At 33.6% G+C, this 23,489-nt stretch overlaps 4 protein-coding genes across 4 annotated transcripts; 1 reads left to right on the forward strand and 3 right to left on the reverse strand.

Annotated features, from left to right (window-relative positions):
- Window positions 1-412: 412 nt before the first annotated feature.
- Window positions 413-1,175, reverse strand: LOC148788691 (uncharacterized). Its single transcript, XM_088878557.1, has 3 exons — window positions 1,045-1,175; window positions 803-838; window positions 413-712 (listed from the first exon to the last, which is right to left on the reverse strand). Exons 1-3 carry the CDS (start codon window positions 1,105-1,107, stop codon window positions 515-517), a joined length of 297 nt encoding a protein of 98 aa, XP_088734683.1. The 5' UTR covers window positions 1,108-1,175; the 3' UTR covers window positions 413-514.
- Window positions 1,176-2,914: 1,739 nt separating this feature from the next.
- On the forward strand, window positions 2,915-4,104 carry LOC105157537 (uncharacterized). Its single transcript, XM_011073946.2, has 2 exons — window positions 2,915-3,085; window positions 3,456-4,104. The coding sequence occupies exons 1-2, from the start codon at window positions 3,026-3,028 to the stop codon at window positions 3,864-3,866; spliced, it is 471 nt and encodes a 156-aa protein (XP_011072248.1). The 5' UTR covers window positions 2,915-3,025; the 3' UTR covers window positions 3,867-4,104.
- Window positions 4,105-5,600: 1,496 nt separating this feature from the next.
- PWP2 (periodic tryptophan protein 2) lies at window positions 5,601-10,975 on the reverse strand. The gene is made up of 8 exons (XM_011073947.3): window positions 9,618-10,975; window positions 9,068-9,319; window positions 8,887-8,979; window positions 8,324-8,695; window positions 7,477-7,821; window positions 7,048-7,275; window positions 6,748-6,939; window positions 5,601-5,994 (listed from the first exon to the last, which is right to left on the reverse strand). The coding sequence occupies exons 1-7, from the start codon at window positions 10,848-10,850 to the stop codon at window positions 6,769-6,771; spliced, it is 2,694 nt and encodes an 897-aa protein (XP_011072249.1). The 5' UTR covers window positions 10,851-10,975; the 3' UTR covers window positions 5,601-5,994; window positions 6,748-6,768.
- Window positions 10,976-11,804: 829 nt separating this feature from the next.
- LOC105157540 (alpha/beta-Hydrolases superfamily protein) lies at window positions 11,805-15,884 on the reverse strand. The gene is made up of 9 exons (XM_011073948.3): window positions 15,174-15,884; window positions 14,861-14,975; window positions 13,890-13,926; window positions 13,644-13,713; window positions 13,454-13,558; window positions 12,894-13,044; window positions 12,508-12,590; window positions 12,239-12,332; window positions 11,805-12,153 (listed from the first exon to the last, which is right to left on the reverse strand). Exons 1-9 carry the CDS (start codon window positions 15,202-15,204, stop codon window positions 12,081-12,083), a joined length of 759 nt encoding a protein of 252 aa, XP_011072250.1. The 5' UTR covers window positions 15,205-15,884; the 3' UTR covers window positions 11,805-12,080.
- Window positions 15,885-23,489: the final 7,605 nt, after the last annotated feature.

The raw sequence follows: 23,489 nt of genomic DNA on the forward strand, positions 1-23,489 counted from the left end.
TTTTTATTGGATGAGATCGGACCCATACCTGGCAACTTGGTCTCAAAGCAAGGTGTTCGGAGACACCTGGAAGGAGGAGATTTCGATATGTAAGTCTGTACAAATATGAAAATTTGACTTTTTTTTTTAAATACTTGAGATAATAGTAAATTACTTTCAGATGTTTATGTTCTATCTTTTCAGTTTTATACTTGATTTGATTTAAGTATTAAAGAATCTTAATTGTTACGCGCTATTTTACTCCTTTGTAATTAATGATTTTGGTCTAACTATAAGCACCAATGCCTTGGACACATTCATTCGACACAATTGCTTCTGAAAAGTAGTAAGAATTCAAGATTCAATACTTGGATATAACAAATAAATAGTAATGCTACTGTCACAAAAGACAATTCAGCTCATCCTGGACAGTAAACAGTAACAACTATTCATACTTAGTATATATAAGAAAAAAATGTATGAAAGATTGATTAGAAATTTATTTAAAATCCTAGTTGTTTAGGTGGTTGCTCGGTCAGTTGTTGCCGGGGGGATTGGTTGAGCCGGTGGTGGCGTTCGTCGGCCCCACAGTATTCTTGACAGCATCAGCAGCCCCTTGCGCAACGTTAGCCGCCCCGAGTGCTGCTCCCTGTGCAAGGCTCATCACACCTTGAGCGGCTCCCTTTCCCACATCGGACACTCCTTGTACCATGTTCTTCACTTGCGTTCCAGTCTTTGATATTATTCAAAATAATTCCAATCAAGAATTATACGTACATTATTGTACTACAAGAAATTAAAATTGAGTAAGAATATTAAATACCTCATCAAGGAAGTTACGCTGGTTTTCCCTCCTCATCTGCAATAATTAGAGCAATTACTTATATATAGAACTAAGTTATGAAAAGGGACATTAGAGTTTTTGACGAATACATTAAAAATGTGGTTCAAAATTTTCTAAGTATAACTGAGAATACAGTAAATAGGCAAAATATGTATTGAATTAATATTTGAGTTTAAATGTATTGCATAATATAATAATGAATTTTATTCAAAAAAAAGTACTTGAGCCTGAGCCTCGTCTGTTGGAACTTGGCTAGGGTTGTTGGTGGGTCCTCCGCTTGCCATATTTCTGGCTCTTTTTTGTGTTTCTGTGTTGGAAAATTAGATCTAATTATCAGCTAAAGGAAAGAATTAGTAATCAAAATGTATATGAAAGGATTGGTGTTTTTGCGTTGAATTTATAGATGAAGTTTCCAACTATAATGTGTTCCACAATATGTGCATTAGCTAACACTTGGAGTGGGACGCGAAGTATTTGGGGAAGAATTATTCAATATTAATTGGAACGGGTACTCAAGTGGTTCTTGATTTCTTAAATTTGCTATAAGAAAATCTTGGGGTGGGGGAGGGAATGCATTTTTCGTCATATATATAATTTTAGAGGGTGGTATTTTTCGTTCATTTTGATTTTAATTTTACGATTGAGAATAATAATTAAAAGAAAATAGCCTATTTTGTCTAATTTTTGCCAAAAATACCAATTTTAGTGGAAAAATGGAGTTGTCACTTGCGAAACATTTACCCTTTTTCCGGTGAAGTTAGCATATTTTTTTTTGTAGAAATTAAAACAAGTGTGCTATTTTTTTAAATTATTGTCTTTAATTACAAAATTAAAATCAAAATTGCCCAGAAATACCACTCTATCTCAATTAAAGAACAAAAACTTATATTTATTCCAAAATGTTGTCCTATTTTTTTTTTTTAGTTCTATCATATACTATGTACATGGAGTTACTACTTCAATGGTAAACTTATCAAAAATAAAAAAATATTAATCTTTTTATCATTGTAAATTTTTGGCCTTTTTATGATATAAGTTAATTGTTTAGTTAGCTGGAAAATTTCTCAAACCAGCACCATTGCACACCTCACGTATCCATAATTCAAATCAAACTGAAAAATAAGAAATTATTAGTGATAGAAGTAGACATATACACATATTTCTTAATTTATAATTTTTTAATCGTCAGGCTTCAAATAAAATTTTATCATATTAAATTGGTTATATAATGTAAAATAAGAGGTGTATATATTTTGGGAGTACTATTTGGATGGAAGAAGTCAAAAGTATAGTGCATTAATTATGTAGGTTGACGATGGAATTTCAAACGACATAATTTTTAATCCAAAAAAAAAGTTATATGGTGTTCTCTTCTACCTATCTTTTTCAAGAGGAGAATCAACTGGGGTCCACCAGTATTGTGAATTTTTCATGATCTTGACCTTGGGATGGTTTTTTAAATTCTTCTATTTTTTAATTTGATTTTAATTTTTTTCTATCATAGTTATAGTATTTTTCTAGATAATTATTAGGGTGTTAGGCTATTTTTGAATCGAACTTTGCGAGCTTATGAGACAGTTGAAAATTTAATCAGTTTCAAAAGCCTATTTTACCAAAATTAAGACTCTTTCTTTTAAATAAATATTGGTATTTTATTTCAAATTTGAGTTCTCAAAATATTAAAAATGCATTATTGTTTGTTCTTCAATTTTATTGGTTTCGCTCCATCATTATATAATAAATAATAATATTATATATTAATATTGCACATGTTATATTATAATTCCGTCATGTAATTAATTAATACACCCCAAATCCGAACCCAAATATTGAATTGGGTGCACATGCATGTGAACTGAGGTGGGTGCTCCAACCTATCATCAACGTTCAATAAACTCGGGCCATTGATCTGATCTGATCGCCAACCGTCGAAATTAAGAATAATAGATGGTTATCCAAAAATAAGATGAGCAAGGTCACAGGTGAATGGCACGTACACCCTACACGCGTCGGACAGTTGGAAACGTGGCAGCTTCTCTTCACCCTCACCAACGTCTATATAAAACCCCATGCAACTAACTCTTTCGCATTCATTCACTCACTCATCAGTCAAATCCAAATCTCACGAGTTTCTTTCTCCCTCTTAGTTCAATTCGAATTTCGTCTCTCAATTCTGATCATTTTAGCTCTGCATCGTCGAAGATGTCGTCCCACCAGCACCAGCAAAGCTACAAGGCTGGAGAAGCCAAGGGCCACGCTCAGGTACTAATTCATACGTACACACATCCTGTGTGCATAACCCTATAAATTAATTAAGTGCTTCTTAGTTAGGGTTAGGGTAGAAATGTGACGTTTTATTTTACTCAAATGTTTTTGAGGTTCGGAGTTAGAAAATGTAATAAGAAAATTGTATATGTTTTGTGGATTGAATTTTTTATTTCAAGTTTTGTTGCATTCTCTGCTTTCAGCAATTGATATATATTCGCAGTGTACAGAATTTTTTGCTGATGAAATACAAAACGTTATCCGCTGTGGTTTGAAATAGAAATTCGTTCAGTCGGTGTATTTTGAGCGTGGAAGTTGTTTGATGCGGAAATTTATGAGTAGTGGATGGTTGGAACTATATTTGCAGGAGAAAACAGGGCAAGCAATGGATACAATGAAGGACAAGGCCTCGCAGGCTGCAGACTCCGCGCGCGGCCGCACCCATGACGCCAAGGATCAAACTGGAAGCTACTTGGATGCCGCCAAGGAGAAGGCGTCTCAGACAGCTCAGGCCACCAAGGAGAAGACGTCTCAGACAGCTCAGGCCACCAAGGAGAAGGCGTCTCAGACAGCTCAGGCCACCAAGGAAAAGGCGTCGGAGTTGGCGGAGTCGGGGAAGGAGACAGCCCAGGCGGGGAAAGAGAGAACCGGCGGATTTCTGCAGAAAACAGGAGAACAAGTGAAGGGGATGGCGCAGGGCGCGGCGGAAGCGGTGAAGCACACATTCGGGATGGCTGATGTGGATGAAGAGGATCCCCATAGTAAGACTGGCCACTAAGAAGATACAGAGGAGATGCTTCTGTAGTCTGTTTTGTGGGTCGTATTGCTCTTTGTTTGTGGCCTTTTTCTTTTTGCTTGAAAGAAAATCTTGTGTGTCCCTGGAGTCTGTTTTACTCTTACAGGGTTCATGGGGTTGTTTGTTTTTTTCTTAAATGGTAAGTGTAGTTGAATAATGTTGGCTTGGTGGTGCAATGAAATGTTGGGGTTTGGCACCATCATAAACTCCTTGGAAGAGACGTTCTGTGTTCAGGGAAAAGTAATATAATTGTTAAGGCATTGAAAAAGAAATATCTAAAAATCAATATCCTCAAAAAGTTTTTCCGCTTATTTCGGAGTAAGTCCCATATTTCCCACAAATTTTCAGTTAAATGATATTAATCGCCACAAGAATATATCAATGCCTTAGCGAACGGTGGTCATCCGATAAGAGACGATTAAAGTTGGAATTTTGGGTATGTCTGTTGCCCAAGTTCTTAGATAGGTTTGAAGGTTTATAAGGAGATGGATTTCCAATATGGGTGGGAAAAAGGTTATTTTAATTCGTCTTTCAAATACAATAATTTGTCAGTAACTTGGGAACAATGGTGGGCAGGTGGGAAAATTTTAGTCCAGATTTAATTTGATCGAATGATAACTAATTATATGGCTTACTTTGGACTCGGTTGGTATAAATCGTATTTAGTTCGGTCGAATTTGATTTAATTATATGATATATGTAATACTATTGTCTAATTAATATACGGTTCAGGGAGAATGCACGATTAATCACACGTAAGGGTGATATATTTATCCTATAATAGATTTTGTTCGCCAGTTAGTCTATAATTAAAAAAAAATGATCAATCATATAATAAGTATAATACATTTATTTTATAATTATATTTGTCTGGTAATTAGTATTTGTCCTATAATAGATTTTGTTCGCTAGTTGGTCTATAATTAAAAAAAAAATGATCAATCATATAATAAGTATAATACATTTATTTTATAATTATATTTGTTTGGTAATTAATTTTGTTCGGCAATTGATACACAATTAAAAAAAACGATCAATTAATAACAAGTATAATATATTTATAATTAATTTAATTCGATTAAATCTATTTCCACTCCTCATGAATGAGGTATTGAATAATTTCTTTGCTATGCATGCATATATAATATATTATATATTGTATCAGGATAGCAATATTTTGAAACTTTAAAATCTTGAGATTCGGAATTGGAGATGGATTTCCTTGGATATTTATTAACATGTCGTCTATCATGAAACTTTTGGAAAGTATTCTTTTCGCCCTCAATAAAAATGAAAATTGATGCGGCCGCAAATAAAGATTACTTAACCGCATAAATAAACAATATTGAATTTCCCCCATCACCCATGCTTTCTTATTTTTAAATTTGACATTTAATCTAATCATAGATTTTAAGGTAAACTACAAGTGCTCTTAATAAATTATCTTCATTACAAATATTCCTTCATTTTTTTAAAAAATTACAAATACATATTAAAATATAAATATTCTAACAATTACTTCGATAATTCATTATAGAAAAGTATTTGTTAGAATATACATAACTCCATAGGAAGATTATAGTTTTTCAAACACAAAAAAAATACTTATAATTATAACAAATCTCAAAAGAATATAAAAAATTTAAGGTTATTTATTGTACAGCACACAAGCTTCGCAAATGACTTTGTAAGGACATGACATGGCAACAACTAAAATTACAGAATCCGACCAACTGTATTTCAATTAACGTTGTCAATAGACAAGCCTCTCGCATATGCCATTCATTCATCAATCTGAATAGCTTAAAACAATATACATTTTGTCCATAACCTGTCATCAATCCACCTCTTTTCCCATGAAAGAATCAAACTGTAACCCAAAAGAAAAAGAAAAAAGCAGTGCTCGTAACCTTTGCTCTACAGCCACTAAATACGTAGAGGACTGTCAAAACCCCAATTTCACCAGGAGCACGATTCCAAAATTGTTATCCTGCTTGCATTAGTTTCTTCTTAGGAGCCTGGTTTTAACCACGACAAGCTAAATGTGTCCTAGCAACTGAATCTGGAGATCACCTTTTAAGCTCATTGTCTTGATAATCAGTGATAATCCCTGTGAAAAAAAAAAGGAAAAATGAAACGTAGATTAGCTGCCATCAAGAATTTCCGATTCAAGTATTCGATAGGCCTAAATTGCAAAATGCAGCATTAAATATAGATGATGGACATCGTGGGAAAGAGGATGAAATATGACAACTCCTGATGCCTTGATTATATGAACATGTCCATGGAAAACGTTCTCCTATTCTCTTGTCGATATTTTACCAAATATAGCTCGATGTTGTCGTTAACAGAAGGATGTGGTAACTGTTGAAGTAAACTGCAGGATGCCACTATTTTTCGTGATTATATGAACATGTCCATGGAAAACGTTCTCCTATTCTCTTGTCACTGAGAGAGAGAGAGTACTGTGCCTATCTGAAATCACGAAAAATAGTGGCATCCTGCAGTTTACTTCAATAGTTACCACATCCTTCTGTTAACGACAACATCGAGCTATATTTGGTGAAATATCGACAGGTGTTAACAAAAAGAGCACTTTCAATTGGTTCCTAAAAACCAAAGCATGAGCATCTAGTAATAAGCACAAAATTACTATGGGTACACCATTCCAAGTTCATGCAGATGGCAGAGCATTTTTCAAAACAAAACTCCTTCTAGGTTCAGAAAGTATTGTTTCACATGAGGAAATCACACTCATCAGCAAATAAACTCAGCATAACAACCATGTACAGCAAATCAAAACAGTAGTTCAATGGTGAAACCCATGAACCCTAAGTAACAAAACTTTAGAAAAGGTTCTCACTGGCGTGTGAAGTGATGACTACTATCTCTTGTTGCCCATAGAACATAGATATCGAAGCATGTACTCATTGGACGAACAGGTGTCAGCCAAATCTTGGTGTAACCTAGTAACTGATTTTTGCAAGGATTTTAGAGCAGGAAGTAGATTTCTGGAGTTCTGCTGGATAGAATTGCCATGGGCTTTACAGAGTTCCTGCAAGCAAATAGACAAGTCAATGTCAAGCAAAACCAGTCAAGGATGCAGATGACAGATTCATCTAATATGATAAAACAAGCTAGAATATTTGTAATCCAATATAACCTGGCACCACTGTAGAAGGAATTCTAAATGAGGACAGTTATCAAGAAGATCTGCTAGTGCCTCGACTAATCTCTGCAGATATCTAAAGGGGACTGATGAAGCAACAGCCGGAATATCTGCAGGAGCGACAGCAATGATACTCTTCTTTATTAGCGTATCTTCATTCAAACGAAGACTCAGGATTAAGGCTCTTTTTGTTTGACCATCTCTTAAAGCTGCATCAACTGCCTACTCAAAAAATTTGAGCACAAATCAGACATAACGACAGTCAACAAGAAGACGGAATCAGCAATGCATATTATTAATGATGCTGTAGAAATCATAAGAGTTCCTTATCATTAATTTACATTCCATGCAGAATAAAAGTGAGCAAACAATGGCTGATGATCTACCAAGTCTCATTAGCTATAGAACATTTGCAGTGCTCACCTCTGGTGTAACATCCATGTCCAGATCCGTGGGGTCAAATATAAAGGACTCATCCATAGAATATAACAATACACCTTCCGTAGTTGCAGCTGCCCAACTTCGGCCAGTAGGCGCGATCCTTAAGCACTTTGTCCGGACAATAGGCCTTCCATGGTTGGGCATTGATCCTGGTAAATCATATGCCAATTTATCCCGTGTTTGCTTATCCACACCTTCCTCTGTGTCACTATTATAATCATCTATCAAACCCAATGGCCCTGCTTCAGTCATATTCTTTGAGTTTAGGAAATCAAGAACTCCATCTAGTGATAGATTGTGGGTTATTTGGAATCTCCGCAGCAGTACCTGACAATTTGAAAACTATTAGGGGACAGAGCAACTTGTTAGATAGCAGATTATGCTTCTTTTCCATGTGAGAAACTCAGCCAATCAGGAGATGGAGAGGGAGCAAAAGGTTGCAAAAGAATTTAACAATATACAATTTCAGGCAACATACTAATAGCCATAGTACAGAAAACTAACATTCACAGGTATAGCCAAATGTTCCAGCGAAGTTTCAACTTGCTCTCTATCAATGATAAGTCAGAAAACCAGCTAACTGGTATCACATGATTGATGGTAGAATTAGAAGAGAGCAAGCTTAACTATCATTTCTTAAAATAATTTTGGTTGATTACTTTACAACAAAACAATCATTCTACAATGACAGATTTCACTATACATAATTGATTCTCATCATCTTATCCAGAAACATGATGAGTCGACAAACAAATCAGAACGCATAGACAAATCGATACTTTTTCAACCTGGCGCTCAAGTAGGAATACAGAGTGAGATCGAAGCAAACCTGATCAGCAACATCATACATACAAATGTATTTACTGCTTCCTCCAGCTAGTATGTAGCTACCATCAGCAGAATAACACAAGGTTGTGAAGCACTTTCCAGCAGATGAGTTAGCAGCTGACCTGCGATCAGTCATGAGGCGTCCACCAGCAATGTCTCTACGGCCTTCAATTGTGAACATTTCCAAGCCTTGTAGTGGATCCCAAAAATGAATTTGCCCATCTAGTGTGCTGCAAGCCAACTGTTTACCATCTGGGCGGTAAACAAGTGTAAGGACGTCGTGCGTATGATCAAATTTCTCAACACCACCTTTTCCTTCAAAAATGTCCCACAGGCGTACAGTTCTGTCCCAAGAAGAAGAAGCCAAGATAGCCTGCATGGTAAGCACACAACTATTGTCATCAATCAAAAAGTTCGATTCAGGTAGAATTTTAACTCAAAGAAGCCATGTGCAATCAGAAAGGCATTCTTTATCCACATCATCAGATATGTTAAAGGTGCTCTCAACGGGTTAATAACAAAAGTAAGGTTTAGATAAAGGATATGCAACCCCGAGCGACTTACATTAGTGGGAGAAAACATTAATCCATGAACAGGACCCTCATGGCCACTAAGAACATCCAACAACCGGCCTGTCTTCATTGACCAAACAAATATCTACATGCATTCATAAAATATTGCTAGTCAGGTAAAATCATAAAGCGTAATTAAAAATGTCAAATTTGTAAATAGCAAATAACAGCACCTCAAATGAATCAAGAGTTCCAGCACAAATCACTTCACCACTCTGATCTGACGCTAAAGAAACAAATTGCTTTGGTGTAGGGGTCACAAATGTTCTAAAGTTCCGGTAGCGGAAAAGATCCCAAGCACGAACAGTCCCATCCAGAGATGCACTCAGGAGACAATGGTTGCTAGCCATGAAATGCAGCGCAGTAACAGCATTTGTATGCTCAGAGAATGTTACAAAACAGAATCCTGAAGAAACAGTCCAAACCTGTGAATACAATCAGTAACAATCTTAGTTTTAACTTATTGCCTGTATATAAATGGACTTCAAACGGACTCAGGCAGATCTAGCCCTTGAAGAGTAATAAACTGCATTGAAACTATTTAGCGGGTACACCATTTTTTTAGTTTGACCTCCTTTCAGTCCAAGAAGTAATAGGTATTAGTTTATGATACAAATAATTTGGCTGTATTATTGTTGAAGAACAAAGGCTGGATAATATCTTTCAGGCATTTAACAAAAAAAACTATTGCAATTATGAATCAAGTGCTGGCTTTTACTGAACCTTAATCTTGTTATCATCAGCTCCTGTGGCCAACAGCTGTGAGTCCTGTGAATACGCAAGGCAATTCACATCAAAATAGTGTCCCTGCTGTTTCAGTACATAAGTCTCTGATTTCCACTCCCACACAAGCAATTGCCCAAGCTTTGCACACCCAAATGTTAACCAATTACCGAGACCATTAAATACAGCCGTAGTGATTTTCTCTCGCGAAATTGATAGCAAGTGAATGCACACAAAATCTGGCATCTGATAGAGAGCAAACACACCATTAGAGAATCCTACCACCACCATATCAAGCCCCTTATGATAATCGCATGCTGTTAACTTTGCAGGGGTCTGCATGAAAAGGTTCTTTTTCAACAACTCCCATTTCATCTTATGCAAATAACGCCCATTCTCTTCATCCAATTCATCAACTCTACCATCAAAAGCCTTCCTTTTCCTCAAATTAGCTTCATTTCCATCTTCCCCATTCTGCCCCTGCCCCTGCACCGGAGTCCCTGGAGAATCTGGCTCTGAAAAATCTCCCCCCATGTCCTCAAGTTCAGCACCATTGATGTTATACCCCCAGGTAAAAATTGCGCCATCACGTGATAAAGTATAAACTTTCGTGACAGCATTAGTCTTCTTGTCAACCCCAAAGAATGCTCCCACAATCACGTCTCTATGACCTAAAAATAAATACGGCTTACCGTAAACATTCTTCTTATTCTTCCCTTTATTCAAATAAAAGAGCCTCACAGTCAAATCTTTGGACCCAACAACTAAATAATCCGAGTCAGGGCTCCAGTTCAGTGATGTAATACGATCATTACAATCGGCGAAGGTCTTAATCAACTCGAAGGGGAAGAATTCCTTTTTAAATCCCGGAGACCGCCATATTTGGAGAAGCTTAGCGGCTGCAACGGCAATGAATCGACCGTCGGGGCTAAATTTCGCGTCGGCGACGGGGTACTTGATGGAGAGACGATGTAGAACGGCGCGGCGGGGGAGGTTTATGAATAAACAGCGATTGTTCTCGTCGACGGTGAAGAGAAATAGACCATCTGGTGATGCTGCTATACGGCGAAGGTTGGTGGAGGCTTGGCAGGGCAGGGTAATGGTTTCGGATTTTAGGAGGTCGGTGACGGACACGCGGTTGCCTACCGGTGAGATTAGCAGAGTGTTGTTCACCACGACGGCGTTTCCCCCGCGGTACGGCGCGCCTAGCAGATTCTGAAACCTGTAATTCATGGTGAATCCTCTCTGTCCGTTGTGAAACCCTAATTAGGATTTTGGCGGTGAAAGGGTTTATGTCTTGCCCATAAACCCTAACCAGAGTGTTTGTTACAAGTAGGGGAAAGCGTAGTTGAGAGTTGCTACATTCTGTAAATAGCGCTTCCTTAAATTGTTTACAATTAGCTTCATTTGAAATGCTGCTTAATAAATTTTAAGTAAATTACAACCAATTTTTCTGATATTCGATATAATTATGAATATATTTTTCAGTATTTGAAAATTTAATATATGTCAAATTCTATAATTATTAGATGAAGGTTTGAAATTATCAATTTTATTTTATTATTTTTTTAAAGAAAAATAAAAATTATAAAAAATTAAATATATTGAATGCAAAAAAAAATTAAAATAATAAAAAATTATAAATTAAATATTTTTCAACTGTGATATTTTGTGAAGCATGTGATATGATATTTATGAGGTAATTTTATTCATTTTCCGTACAACAACTGTCAAAAGAAAAAAAGAAAGATATAAGATGATCATACAATTTTATTGAATAATTTATAGTAGGTAAATAAGATATTAATTATGGTCTTACCAAATATCCCACATTAATTATGAAGTTATCAAATCCTTCCCTAATCCCATTTAAAAAAAAAAAAAATAAAGAAGCCCTAAAAGTATAAAAGCCATAAAGGAAGATCAAAGAAGTTGTTACTTACGTATAATTACTATAAATTTTTTTGGTTGTTTTGTTAAGAACAATTTCATATATAGATAGACAATTTTATTTGTAATTGATACGTCAATTTACATATATATTGTAGAAAAAAACAAAAGAAAACTGGATGTAGCAGACGCAGGGGCTATGTATGAAAATATATATGTATATATTTGTTCCAAACAAGCTTCTACTGTAGAGCTATATGTATATATGCATCTGATAACAAGTAAAGAAACAAAGAATGAACATCCCAAAAGCCCTTATATATATATACTATCATCAACATCAAAATACTCACTGGAATATTACACAACAAATTCCTTATACAGGTGAGAGAAGTAAAGAGTAAATACTTCAAAAACTTTATTTTACTGTGAACAAGTAGTCAAAACTGTAATCACTACTAACTTCTATAACTCTCCAATCCCACTGCTTCCAACTACTAACTCATCTACGCTCTCCCCTTGTTATTGCTCCTCTGTCCTCACCCCTCAACTTCAGTCCCACCATCAAGAATCCTAGAGCCCCAGCCTTGTGTTCAACCAATTGCACACCTCGTCCATCTCCTTAGGCACCGTGTAGTGACCGATCCTGAAGGCAAGGGACGACCACACTATTTTAGTAGACTTAGGAGAGAGCGCAACTTAGACTAAAATGAAAAAGTTTGTATATGTACCCTTCATAGGTTTTAAATGATAGATTGCGGAATCCGGCTAGGCTCAAGGCTTGGTAGGAACACTCTCCGTGTTTGTGAGGAACCACTTCGTCGCCTGTTAAAGAAATCAGTAGGCAGTAAGTATTGATATTGAGCAAGGGTTAAGAGATGGATATGCAAATTCTTTTGGCCTCATCCAGAGGCTATTTGAAAACTTTGATCTTTTTTTGGCATTCGATGTAAGGAAAAGTTGCAAAGGGTTTAACATTTTGGGAAAGCATGATACGTACAGAGTCCGTGAGAGAGCAAGATTGGCAGAGATGCAGCACGTCTTGCCGCCTCATGTGATCCTTCAATCTTGTTTCGCACACTCCTGCAGTAACAAGTGATCAAGATTTAGTTGAAAGAAATTATGTTGTTTTATGCAAAGAAACCAAGATGTCCCTTGTGAATTTCTCTGAGTAGCATGCACAAGATTAAGAAGAAACAAGCATGTCTGTATGTGCCCGTAATTCTTGAAATCAACCAGGCATACAAATATTCTCTTGGTATATATTATGGTTCTGCAACATTTTTGTTTTACCTTCTTTTATTATTTAATTTTTTCCTTGCGCGGGGGGGGGGGGGGGGGGGGGGGGGGGATGGAGTTTTGAGAAGCAATATACTGGAAACACACCTAGCACCAGGAAGCCAGCCACTTAGACCAACTATGGCCCTCAGATTAACAGGATAAGGGTACCCATTCCCATATTTCCCCTGTGCAAAGCAAGTTGCAGAATATAGCGCTGTTGCAGCACCCATACTGAAGCCTCCAATACCGAGTTTAACTGCATTAAACAACACAAATTGGTGATTATGATAAGCATATTCAGTTCTTTGATTTTTTTAGTTTTTTAGCAACTGACAATCGACTGATATCATGAACCAAGCGACGGAAATTTTAGTTTTGGCGTATAAAAGAATATAGTACCATGAGTTCCACCAAAAAATTCCATATGGTGGTGCAAGTACCAAAAGGAAAACTATTTTAAAGAGAGGAATAGATGCAACCGATGCTATAGAAGCATGCCTAAGAAAGCTTTCTCACTGATGCTAAGTTGAACTTAGGCCGCATAATTAAAGACGAGAACAAGAATCTTAACTTTAAGAAGAAAGGAAGCTTTATTATCTAAAGTTCATATTGGCTTTTTAAAAATGATGATCCGTACATAATAATAATGAAATAAGTAATCTTACTGTCAGCTGGTTCTGTAGACAACAAATTAGCGATATGAGCTGCCGAGGCATCTAGACCTTCAAAATCGTCTGGACAATCTTCAGAAAGCTCTCCCACATCAAACCCTGATATGTAGAGCCACAGAGTGAATACAAATTGCTTTAAATTATATGTGACTGAAATTCTGAATGATGTTCTATTTTCACTTACAAGCAGTGCAAGGAAATCCACCAAGTATAGCCACGGGACGAGTCGGAGCAGTCGGGCAAATCCATTTTATCTGCATGATCACATTCAACGCAAAATAAAGAGACTAAGATTGAGGGAAACAAATGGGCCGCTATACACTCACCCAATCACATAGTAAGTGTCATTGCATCTTGCCATGTGATTGGTCATCTTTAAACTAAATACCAATAAAATAGTAAATAGATGGCATATCAAAATAATGCTTACATTTGGAAGGGGGAGACTTTCCAAAAGTTGTGACCAACTGCGGAAGAAAAAACACATAAGAAAATGAGCAGACAAACAAAGTCCCCAAGAGATATTTCTTTTGAAAATAAATCACACTTTACTAGTAGACTTGGAAAGATATACTGCTTCTAGCAAAAAAGAAAAAGGTGCTGAAGTTATACTTCATGTTAAAATAAGAGTATATCAAGAGAACTCGTGTGCTGCGGAGTAACGTAAATATTCTTTTCTTTCTTTTTCTAAAATAAAGTTTTTTTTGGCTTGTTGAGTGTGCTACAAATATTAAAAGTGAATTAGTGGTCCAATGGGAACACACAGAAGATTGAGCATATATACCTTTTGATTCAAGAATTCATATTAAGAGAGCTAGAATCAGATAAGAGAAGATATAAAGTAGAAAAGATTAATGATAATTGCTATTCTGTTCTAGGAACTGCTATTTTCGCTCACCGGCTTTGGCTTTATCGAAATAAAGGGAAAAAGTTCGAGTTCTTTCGAGTGCTCCCATCAACTCAGTTACTGTAGGAATATTCTCAACTAAAGTTGTTCCTCATAGGATGAGTTTGTAAATATGTCTAGCCATTGACATTCTATTACAGATGATGAACTTTTTCTCTCCCTTTAGTGATATAAAGTCCACACATACACAACCACTTTTGCTTTATAGTACATACTATTCACCATAGAATTGAGAAAATTATCGATCTTCGTTGTTAAACTTTAACACTCAGCATGTTCATACTAATGTAAGATTGTATTACAAAATGTCAGCCAAGAATTATGGTAATGAATACAACTTTAATTGATCAATGTCCAAATATCAGTTCCCTTGACCAAATAATTGAGTGCAATATCCAGATATGGTGTGTGATGGAATTGAAGTAAAAGGACTACTATGACAACATTCATCATCATCATAAAAGGCTTAATCAAGAAACAGAGATCATCAATACCTGGAGCCATTGTCACCTAAGCCATGCAGCCAAACTATTGTAGCCTGATGTTTCCCTTTAGGCTTAACCACATATGTCCTCCCAAATTCAAACGTTCTTCTACCTGTTCTACTTCCTAGAGATTCATACAAAGAAGTCAGTCTTCTAAGAAGTAAAGACATGTACTTAGCAAAACCAAAAAGCCAAACAGAGCACCATTTCTACCAGAAATTGCCCTAAAAATGAGACATTTCACTCATCCAAAACCAAAATTGCATTGTTCAAAAGAATGCAGAGATGGGCTGGAAAAAAGACGGACATTTGAGGTACTAACCAGAGCCCATTGACGAATTTGAATAGCTCATTCTTGAATTTGAAGTTGAAAGAATTGTGGTTGTTGGGTGTGTGTATGGTAAAATGGAGTTGTATGTATGCAATGAAGAGAAGTGAAAGTGGGAGTCCCCTATTTATACCCGAAAGGGTAGGTTGGAAATGGAATAAAACATGTATGTGTGAACCAGCTGCACATTACCTAGAAACTCAAAAAGAAAGAAAAAAAGAGAGAGATTGGGGCATCCATGAAAAGGAGAGGTAAAGACAAGGACAAAAAGCAAGCAATCTTTTCATCAGCACAGACAGAGAGAGAGAGAGAGAGAGAGAATCAAAACCAGCAAAAAAAGAAAAGAAATCAAAACATAGTAGTAGGGTTTAATGTAATGACATTCATTCTGTAAGTTTCCCTCAACGGTCGATGTTGGAGGGCTCTAGATTTACAGTATATAGAGAGAGAATCTGTGCTTGTTTGGCAGCGGCCATAAATAAAGAACCCTTCACACACACACACACTACAACTTCAAGAATATTTTCTGAAAACAACCAAAGGAATAATTCAATTTGGCAAAAAAGAAAAATATCTTTCTCTCTCAATCATTTGTTTATGTATATTTTTCATGATGGTTGATTGATTGATTGATGGATGCCCATTAAAATCTTGATGGTGAAGTTCAACTCCCCTCCCCTCCCCTACTATTTTTTCATCTCACTCTCACTCTCATTTCTTACACTAACTCAGTATTATATGTACAACAAACTTTGAGATGGGATGGCTCTATCTCCATCTCCATCTCCATCTCTATCTCTATTCTACATGGGAATTAGGAATATTTAGCGTTTTGTGGTACACTTTGAGTGTTGGAGTGGAAACTCACAAGTACTTGGGAAAAAGCATGTGAATTTTTATCACTCTCTCTGCTTTTCTTGTTTGCCACTAGTCCCTATTGGTATCTGTCCCTCATCTCTCCTCTGCTCTTACATTCATTATGTTTTTTTTTCTTACCTTCAACAATAAAAAAATTGTATTTGCAATAATTTTTATTTTTATAATTAAAAAATGATCATTGGGATGTCGAAAAATAGTTTGATATTTACAATTTTATTAATAAGCTGAAGAAAGTATGTAGAAGGCTTAAGTATTTGAATTTAAATCGTTTTAAAATCATAAATTGCAAATAAAAATAGAGTAAGTTATAGCTAACTCCCTTAAAATTTGACATAATTATGAATATTCTCTCATTATTTGAAAAACTACAAATACCACCTCAAATAAAAAATAATTATGGAGTCCTAAAACGATGAGGTGAACGTTACTACTTTTCCCTTACTGAATTTTTGTTACAAAAAACTATTTGAAAAAAATATGCAAAAAAAATTAAAGCCGTAGAAAATATTAATCCATAAAAATATTTTAAAAAAATTCTAAAAATATGTAAAATTATACTTCATAATTCAAAATGGTATTTTAATCAGTTCACCATAAAAATTGAATGGAAACATAACGGAGGCTAACAAAACGGGCAAGTTGTTAGACAAATATTAAAATCAGGAGGGTTATTTATAACTTTTCAAACAACAATACAATATTTGTAATTATATCAAATTTTAGCAAAAATGATTGCAATTTACCAATTTTACTTATATTTATTATATAATTACTGAGTTGGAGTATAATATATCCAGTACTTATGTTGTTTGTACTCATTAGAAAGTCCAAAAGTGGAGCACTCTTACATGCCATCCTGTGACTGAAACAGAGCATTACCTGAGTTGCATTATGTCTCTTAGCCTGTAAAATGAGCTGGTTTCTAATTCTTCCTTTCCTTTGCTCACTCTTTAAAATTAAAATCTATTTGCAAATAAATTTCAAGAAATAATAGAAATTCATTTTTGTGTACTGTATTATTAAGATTTGGGGGCAAAGTGCAAAACCCCTCCTACATTGGAGAGGGTTTGCTATTAATTTTTAATAAATTGATTGTTATAGTTGTTAGCAATTTACACGATGATATAATTGTAATTGATTTATTAAAAGTACGTTTGGTTGGGGTGAAGAGTGAGATAATAAGAAAAGTGAAAATAAAAAGAAATGTATAAGAGATAGTTTGGTGTTTGGTTAAGGGGAAGAGATTGAGGAAAAGTAATATTCGATGTATATGAAACCCCTTTCGAATTTCAATTTTGTTTCCGGCCAAAAAATAAAAAAAAGTATAAATTTTATTTTTATTACTCATATATATAGTTTCCTTCCAATTATTTTCTCCTTCCGCTGATGATACCGTACACAATCTCCGGAGAAAAGGTAACAGAATATCTCAAAAACTAATGCATCGAAGTTAACGATAAATATTTTTATTAATTGAAAAATATTCTTGTTCTTGTTTGATAAATATGTTTATTAGTAAGGTTTTTAAAATTTTAATATAGTAACATCATATTAGTATATTATTAATTTATTTATTTTTTCAGACAAAACGAATAGAAGGGTTATTCAGTAAAATCACAAAAAAGAAAAAAAAAATCTTTTATTCTCAATCTGTTTTCTTCGTACCTAATAAGTGAAAGTATTTGAAATTTACTCCACTTATAATTATAACAAACAATTTTTTAAAAAAAAACTATTATTATTTTTTCTCTCTCCTTTTCACTTATCCTCCCGTTTTATTTTGTTTTTCCTTTTATTTGAACCAAACGAACACACCAGTGGATAGAGGAGGAGGAGGAGGAGGAGGCAGCAAGGAGATTTAGCACTAAGTGGGCCGTTGAGAATGGATTTTATTGTCCATTAATAGCGTCAGCAACTGGGCCCATATTTTAGCAATAATCATGCCATCATAGACTTCTGCTTCATCCATCTTAGTGACCTGTTTGCCTCTTCCAAAAAACTACAAATTACTTCAAAAAATAAAAACATAAATTATTATTTAAAAATTAAGCAATGATTATGGATTATCTAAAACAATCTCACTGAGATTACATAATGGTATTGGGACAAATTTTTTCAAACTAAAAATGATGCACAAAAGTCCATACTAAAATAAGTTTTGCCTTTGGACCCTCTTCTGCATTCACACAATTCAAAAGTGGGATAATATATTTGCAACTTCGATCTATGATCTGTTTACACAAATTATTATTATTTTTTTTGTATAATTATAAAAACCACTTCTGATAATAAAAAAATATAAATAGTTGTGCAAAGATATTGACGTTTTTTTTAGGATGTATGTGTAGTTTTTCAGTGTAGATGATGTTAACGTTTTTTACGGGTGTATATATAATTATCCAAAAGGTATGGGTGATTCGTATAAATAAATCAAAGGTCAGTAGCGTAAATGTAATTACTCCCTTAATAAATGTGAACTCCTTTCTTGTATTAAAAATAAAAAAATGAAGTATATTAATCATGGTGAAAAATAATTAAATTAGCTGACTAACTACAACTAGGGAATCATATATTTTGGACTAAATAAATTGAATTAAGTAATGATTAGCCTATTTGACTCAAGCCCAAAAAATAATTATATATGATTATAAAATAGAAAAAATAATAAATAAATAAAAAATGTTGCAAAGAGAATCAAACTTTTAATGAGGAGAAGCTGTGCAAGTCCTTTCCTCCTTCCTTTTAGGAGAGTAGTTTAAGACAAATCTTTTTGTATGTCAACTCCACCATTACCCCATACCCAACAAAACTAGAATCCTACCTACAAAAATATAATTAATCATGTCTTAATCTGCAGTTAAAATTAAGGTTTCATGAATAAATTTAATGTTATGTTGTTTGAGTCCCACTAGATTGATGTACTGATCGAATCGATATATTTTTTAATTTATTAAAATATTAATGTAATTATATCAGAAAAAAATAAAAAAAAAATAATATATTTATCATAGTTTAAAATTAATATAGTTTATAGAGTAAAGTCATATGCTGTTGGCACTAGTTGTCTGCTAAATTAAATAATCCCACTCTAAATTAATTAAGTAATTATAATTTGTTTGGTTGTCAGTGAATCGAATTCCAAAAATAAAATAAAATAAAACAAATGGTTGCACTTAGAAACATGGGTAGTGGCTTTATAAGGAATGACTTTAATTTTTAAATAATGCAACCTGGCTAGTGATATATAGTTTTAATTCTTCAACTTTTTGAATAATTTTGACCTTTTTTTTTGGGGGGGGGGGGGGGGGTTTATATCTTATTTTGGTTAAAGGGTTTTTATTTTTTTTTCTTATATAACGATTATAATTCATTATATCGTTCATTATATTTAAATTTAAAAAATTAATTATTATGTACCATAATCTCAAATTAAATAAGACATTGAAAGGAAATATATTATTTCAAAGTAAACATATATTCACATTTGTCATTTGTTTCGGTTGTTTTCTACGTAACTACCAAACTTGTGTTTGTCTTACCAAATATTAATAAATGTAGCACTTATTTTTAATTTCATAAAAAGAAATCCAATATTCACTATATTAAAAAATAATAATCAGTGTGACTTAAATTAGGTAGTCGTTGAACCACCATATCTATTGCACTGTCTTCCTTTAACGTTTTTATACTTATACATAAATTCCATGTAATTTGAAAAATGACAACTCATTTTTGTTCTTTTGAATATGTTGATACTAGCAAAAGTATAATGATAGTGTGGTGAGATGTGTAATAAATGAGTAATATTTTGTGAGAGAAATATGGTGAAGTGGAGGTGAGGAATGAGAGGGAGTAGGTTAGGTATAGAGATGAGTTATTCCTCCATAAAGGAATAGCATAGTGCAGTGTTTTCCGCAGCTATTGTAATTCATACCCATTATTGGTAAGATTGAGACGTACGTTTGGAATCAATTCCAATTTTATTCTCCTTACTGTTTTCCTGTTCCATTCACTGTTTATCTTATTTAAATATTCAAGTACCGGAAACATGTTGATGAAAATGTTTTTTTTTTTTTATTTATAATTATTTGTTAAACTCGTGATTTCTTTTCTTTGATTTTTTTGTGGTAAATAGAATTGATTTTTTCTACTATTTTTTTCTTTCTTTATTTTAATATAATGTTTGCGCATATATTTAAGTGCGCTAAAATGTCCTTTTTTTAAAAAAATAAAAACCAAATAAAAAGAGTTACATGATCGAAGACAGTTAATGATCATTTTGAGCTCATTAGCGAGTACTCTTAACTCGTTTTTAGTTTTGTTTGATGGAGGAAAGAATAACGTATAAGGATAAATTGGATTTTTTCTGACCAAGGAGGGTTAGATGAAGACAACATATTTTTTATTTATTGGGTTATCCATTACTATAAAACAACAATCACTTAATTAATTGGAGAATAAGATAGTACTTTCAATATAATTATCGTCTTCCTCACCCCTTTGGGGTTGGGGGGAAGGGGGAACCGAGAAAGAAGAATATCTTATATTTAAGGTGCTTTTTTGAGTGATCTTGCTGTAATCTCATACTTTATCTCGCAATTTTTTGTGACTTCATATTTTATCTCATAATCTAATACGATCACATCTTATTTTTCATTGTTTTGCAACACTAGTAGGCAACTAAAAGGGTGTTCATCGAACTTTATTAAAATATTTTATATATTTGATGTCCCCCTCAATCATCTTCCCAAGGCACAAAACAAAGGAGTGGGCTCTCATCTAGTAGTCCAGTAAGCTCAAGCCTTGTTGGTCCAACAACTAAAAGTATCAAACTTATTCATATCAAAATCAAGCTAACACGACAAGATCGAAAAATAAAATCTAGTCAGCAAGCCCACCTACTAGATAAAGGGGATGATATGTCATCTAGATGCTACATATCAAAGTTGCGCAATCCTAAAAAATCTCCGATAAACTTCTCCTATGTCAACAAAACCAAATGAACAAAGCAATTGGTAAACTACTTTCCTATTTTTCAAGTTTCATTAGACTAAACCTATTCAAATGGTCATAACTTTTCAAAAATAAGTTCAAATCAAATACAAATACTCTTATTAATTAGCTAACTTCCGGAGGATTCTAATATGTGCAACTTTTCCTAACTAACCCTTGGGTTTTGCTCTAATTCTTTCTATAAATAGAGGCATTATTGCAGTCAAAGAGATAACTGAAGTTATTCACATTCAACACACTTTTACTCATTTTTTGCACTCTATAAGCTCAATTTAGCTTCCATTTCTATATTGAAACACTCTATATTATTTATTTCATTGTTGTCTCGGGCTATTTTAGGTCTTTCCTAGTTCTTTTTTAGTAATTCATTATCAACTTAAGTATCAAAGCACTAATTTTTATTTTGCATTATATCCCCTTTGATCTTAGGACTTTGAAGAAGCTCCTTCCACCATTGTGTTGTTGCTTGATCCAATACACATTAATACTCATAAAATATTTTTAGAGTTTATAAGATGTTAAGATTTTTTTTTTAAAAAAAATAAGTTTTTGAGGTGTTTGGATAATAAAAAATAATAAATTTTAATATTTTAGTAATAATAATTTTATAATTAATTTGAAAGAGTTTATTTATATTTTTTAAAATAAATTGGAATTTTCTTACTTTATTGAAAAAGTTATAAGTTTATAACATCTTATTTTTTAAAAGGAACGTTTTTTTTTTTTTTCCTGAAAATTTTGTTAAACATCTTGTAACATTTTCTGAACTTTCAAGTATATAAAATATTTTAAAGAATTTATGAGCTCATGAAAACACCCTCTTAGCCAAACTAGTAGTTATATAGATGGAATAGAATTTCTTTTCTAACGCATGTTTCAAGTTAATAAACATTAAAAAAAAAAATTGAAAACACTACAGAAAAACTGTAAAATTAAAAGAATCAATAATAATTATTATAATAACGTTAAAAAATATTTCCTTCTCTTTTGAGTTCAGACATTTATTTTAATTTTTCATAATTTATTGGAGTTATTATTTGATGCACTTGATATTGAAACTAAACAATATTATACAATTTTATATTTTAAACTGTATTATAAATTATAATACATATATCTATATGCATGTAGTATTTCTAAATTTAGTGTAATATTATATTGGTTTATTATTAAATAAAAAATTTATGCATAAAATCAATAATTTATATATTGGTAGCTGAAAGTTTGAGACAAATGTTTTAATATTTTCTAGGAAACTCCTTTGTAAGAAAATAAAGCAAAAAGAAGTAAAAATTAAATAATCTGGCAACTACAATCTATTTTCATTTTCTTAAAATCGAAAATGAATTTTTTCAGTCGATGGAAACGTAACAAATTTGAAAGCATGTTTTTACATACACGAAAAAAAGTTAAAAAAGAGTTGATAAATAAAAACTCTAATACTGTATGATGCACTAACTCACCAGAAGAATCCCTCGTCTGAGAAAATGGGCCCAACAGAAAATTTGGGCCTTTCCATTTAAATGGGCCCAGACGTTTTCTCAATTTGCTTCTTTACCCCGTTGAAGTTACACAATCCAATGATTATATCTTTTTAAAAAAATTGTTATCAAGATTGTGTAAATTGAAATTGTATCACGTATCAACTATCACGATTTATGAATAGCATGGTGAGCCATTAGACTTTCGTTTGAATATCATGAGTTTGAATCTGTCGTAAGCTTTGCTCGCTCATTGCCTGATTTCTGACCAGGTTGTAATAACGGCAGCAAAATGGACACCAATGGAGCAGGCATCCATGAGTTGCTCGTTATCATGCATCCATAACTAGGTGTGATTCTGACCAATTTGATATCAGTTTTTGCAGGATAAAGACATGAAGAAAGAAATCGACAACTCTTTGGTACTGAGGAGGCTTGCCCACTGGTCAAGTGGAGAGGAGGAAGCGACTAACAAAGTCGAGATTAGAGCAGTACCTCCATGTTCTATCCGAGCCAAGAACAACAAAGTGGTGTTGCAAGAACTCACATCCATGGATTCGTCTACTTCCTCCGCTGCTTGTTAATTTTCATACAAATTTCACACTATTTGTATGAAATGGTTTGAATTTGAGAGAAGATTTTGAGAGAGAGCATTTCAAATAGTTGCAAAACATAACAATAAAAAATTGTTAAAATCTTTTATAACATGGTATTGAATACTGGCAACAGAAACAACGAATTCATAATTGTGAATTTGAATTTCTCAGCTTCAAATTCGTCAATCCAAATGCAATATAATGTGCAATCTTAAAATCTGTTTGTATGTGCATCAAATCAAAGGCAAGATGGGCCATTCAGAATTGGATATATAATCCCTAAGATGACTCACTACAAGAATATGCACAAGCAAAAGCATAAATGAACAATGATTACCTAA

This window comes from Sesamum indicum, linkage group LG3 (genome assembly GCF_026168435.1).
Source record: "Sesamum indicum cultivar Baizhima isolate 11 linkage group LG3, ASM2616843v1, whole genome shotgun sequence".
In the NCBI taxonomy this organism is placed as follows: Eukaryota; Viridiplantae; Streptophyta; class Magnoliopsida; order Lamiales; family Pedaliaceae; genus Sesamum; species Sesamum indicum.

Excerpts from the sequence above, each read along its gene's own strand:
- LOC105157540 (XM_011073948.3), bottom strand. The coding sequence starts at position 15,204 with ATGAGCTATTCAAATTCGTCAATGGGCTCTG. Across the intron at positions 14,976-15,173 it reads AAATTCGTCAATGGGCTCTG|GAAGTAGAACAGGTAGAAGA; the intron begins GTTAGTACCTCA and ends ATGAATCTCTAG. Across the intron at positions 13,927-14,860 it reads TTAGGTGACAATGGCTCCAG|TTGGTCACAACTTTTGGAAA; the intron begins GTATTGATGATC and ends TTTCTTCCGCAG.
- PWP2 (XM_011073947.3), bottom strand. The coding sequence starts at position 10,850 with ATGAATTACAGGTTTCAGAATCTGCTAGGCGCGCCGTACCGCGGGGGA. Across the intron at positions 9,320-9,617 it reads CTGATGATAACAAGATTAAG|GTTTGGACTGTTTCTTCAGG; the intron begins GTTCAGTAAAAG and ends TTGTATTCACAG. Across the intron at positions 7,822-8,323 it reads TGTATGATGTTGCTGATCAG|GTACTGCTGCGGAGATTCCA; the intron begins GTTTGCTTCGAT and ends TCAAATTGTCAG.
- LOC105157537 (XM_011073946.2), top strand. The coding sequence starts at position 3,026 with ATGTCGTCCCACCAGCACCAGCAAAGCTACAAGGCTGGAGAAGCCAAG. Across the intron at positions 3,086-3,455 it reads AAGCCAAGGGCCACGCTCAG|GAGAAAACAGGGCAAGCAAT; the intron begins GTACTAATTCAT and ends CTATATTTGCAG.
- LOC148788691 (XM_088878557.1), bottom strand. The coding sequence starts at position 1,107 with ATGGCAAGCGGAGGACCCACCAACAACCCTAGCCAAGTTCCAACAGAC. Across the intron at positions 839-1,044 it reads CAGACGAGGCTCAGGCTCAA|ATGAGGAGGGAAAACCAGCG; the intron begins GTACTTTTTTTT and ends TAATTATTGCAG. Across the intron at positions 713-802 it reads AGCGTAACTTCCTTGATGAG|ACTGGAACGCAAGTGAAGAA; the intron begins GTATTTAATATT and ends ATAATATCAAAG.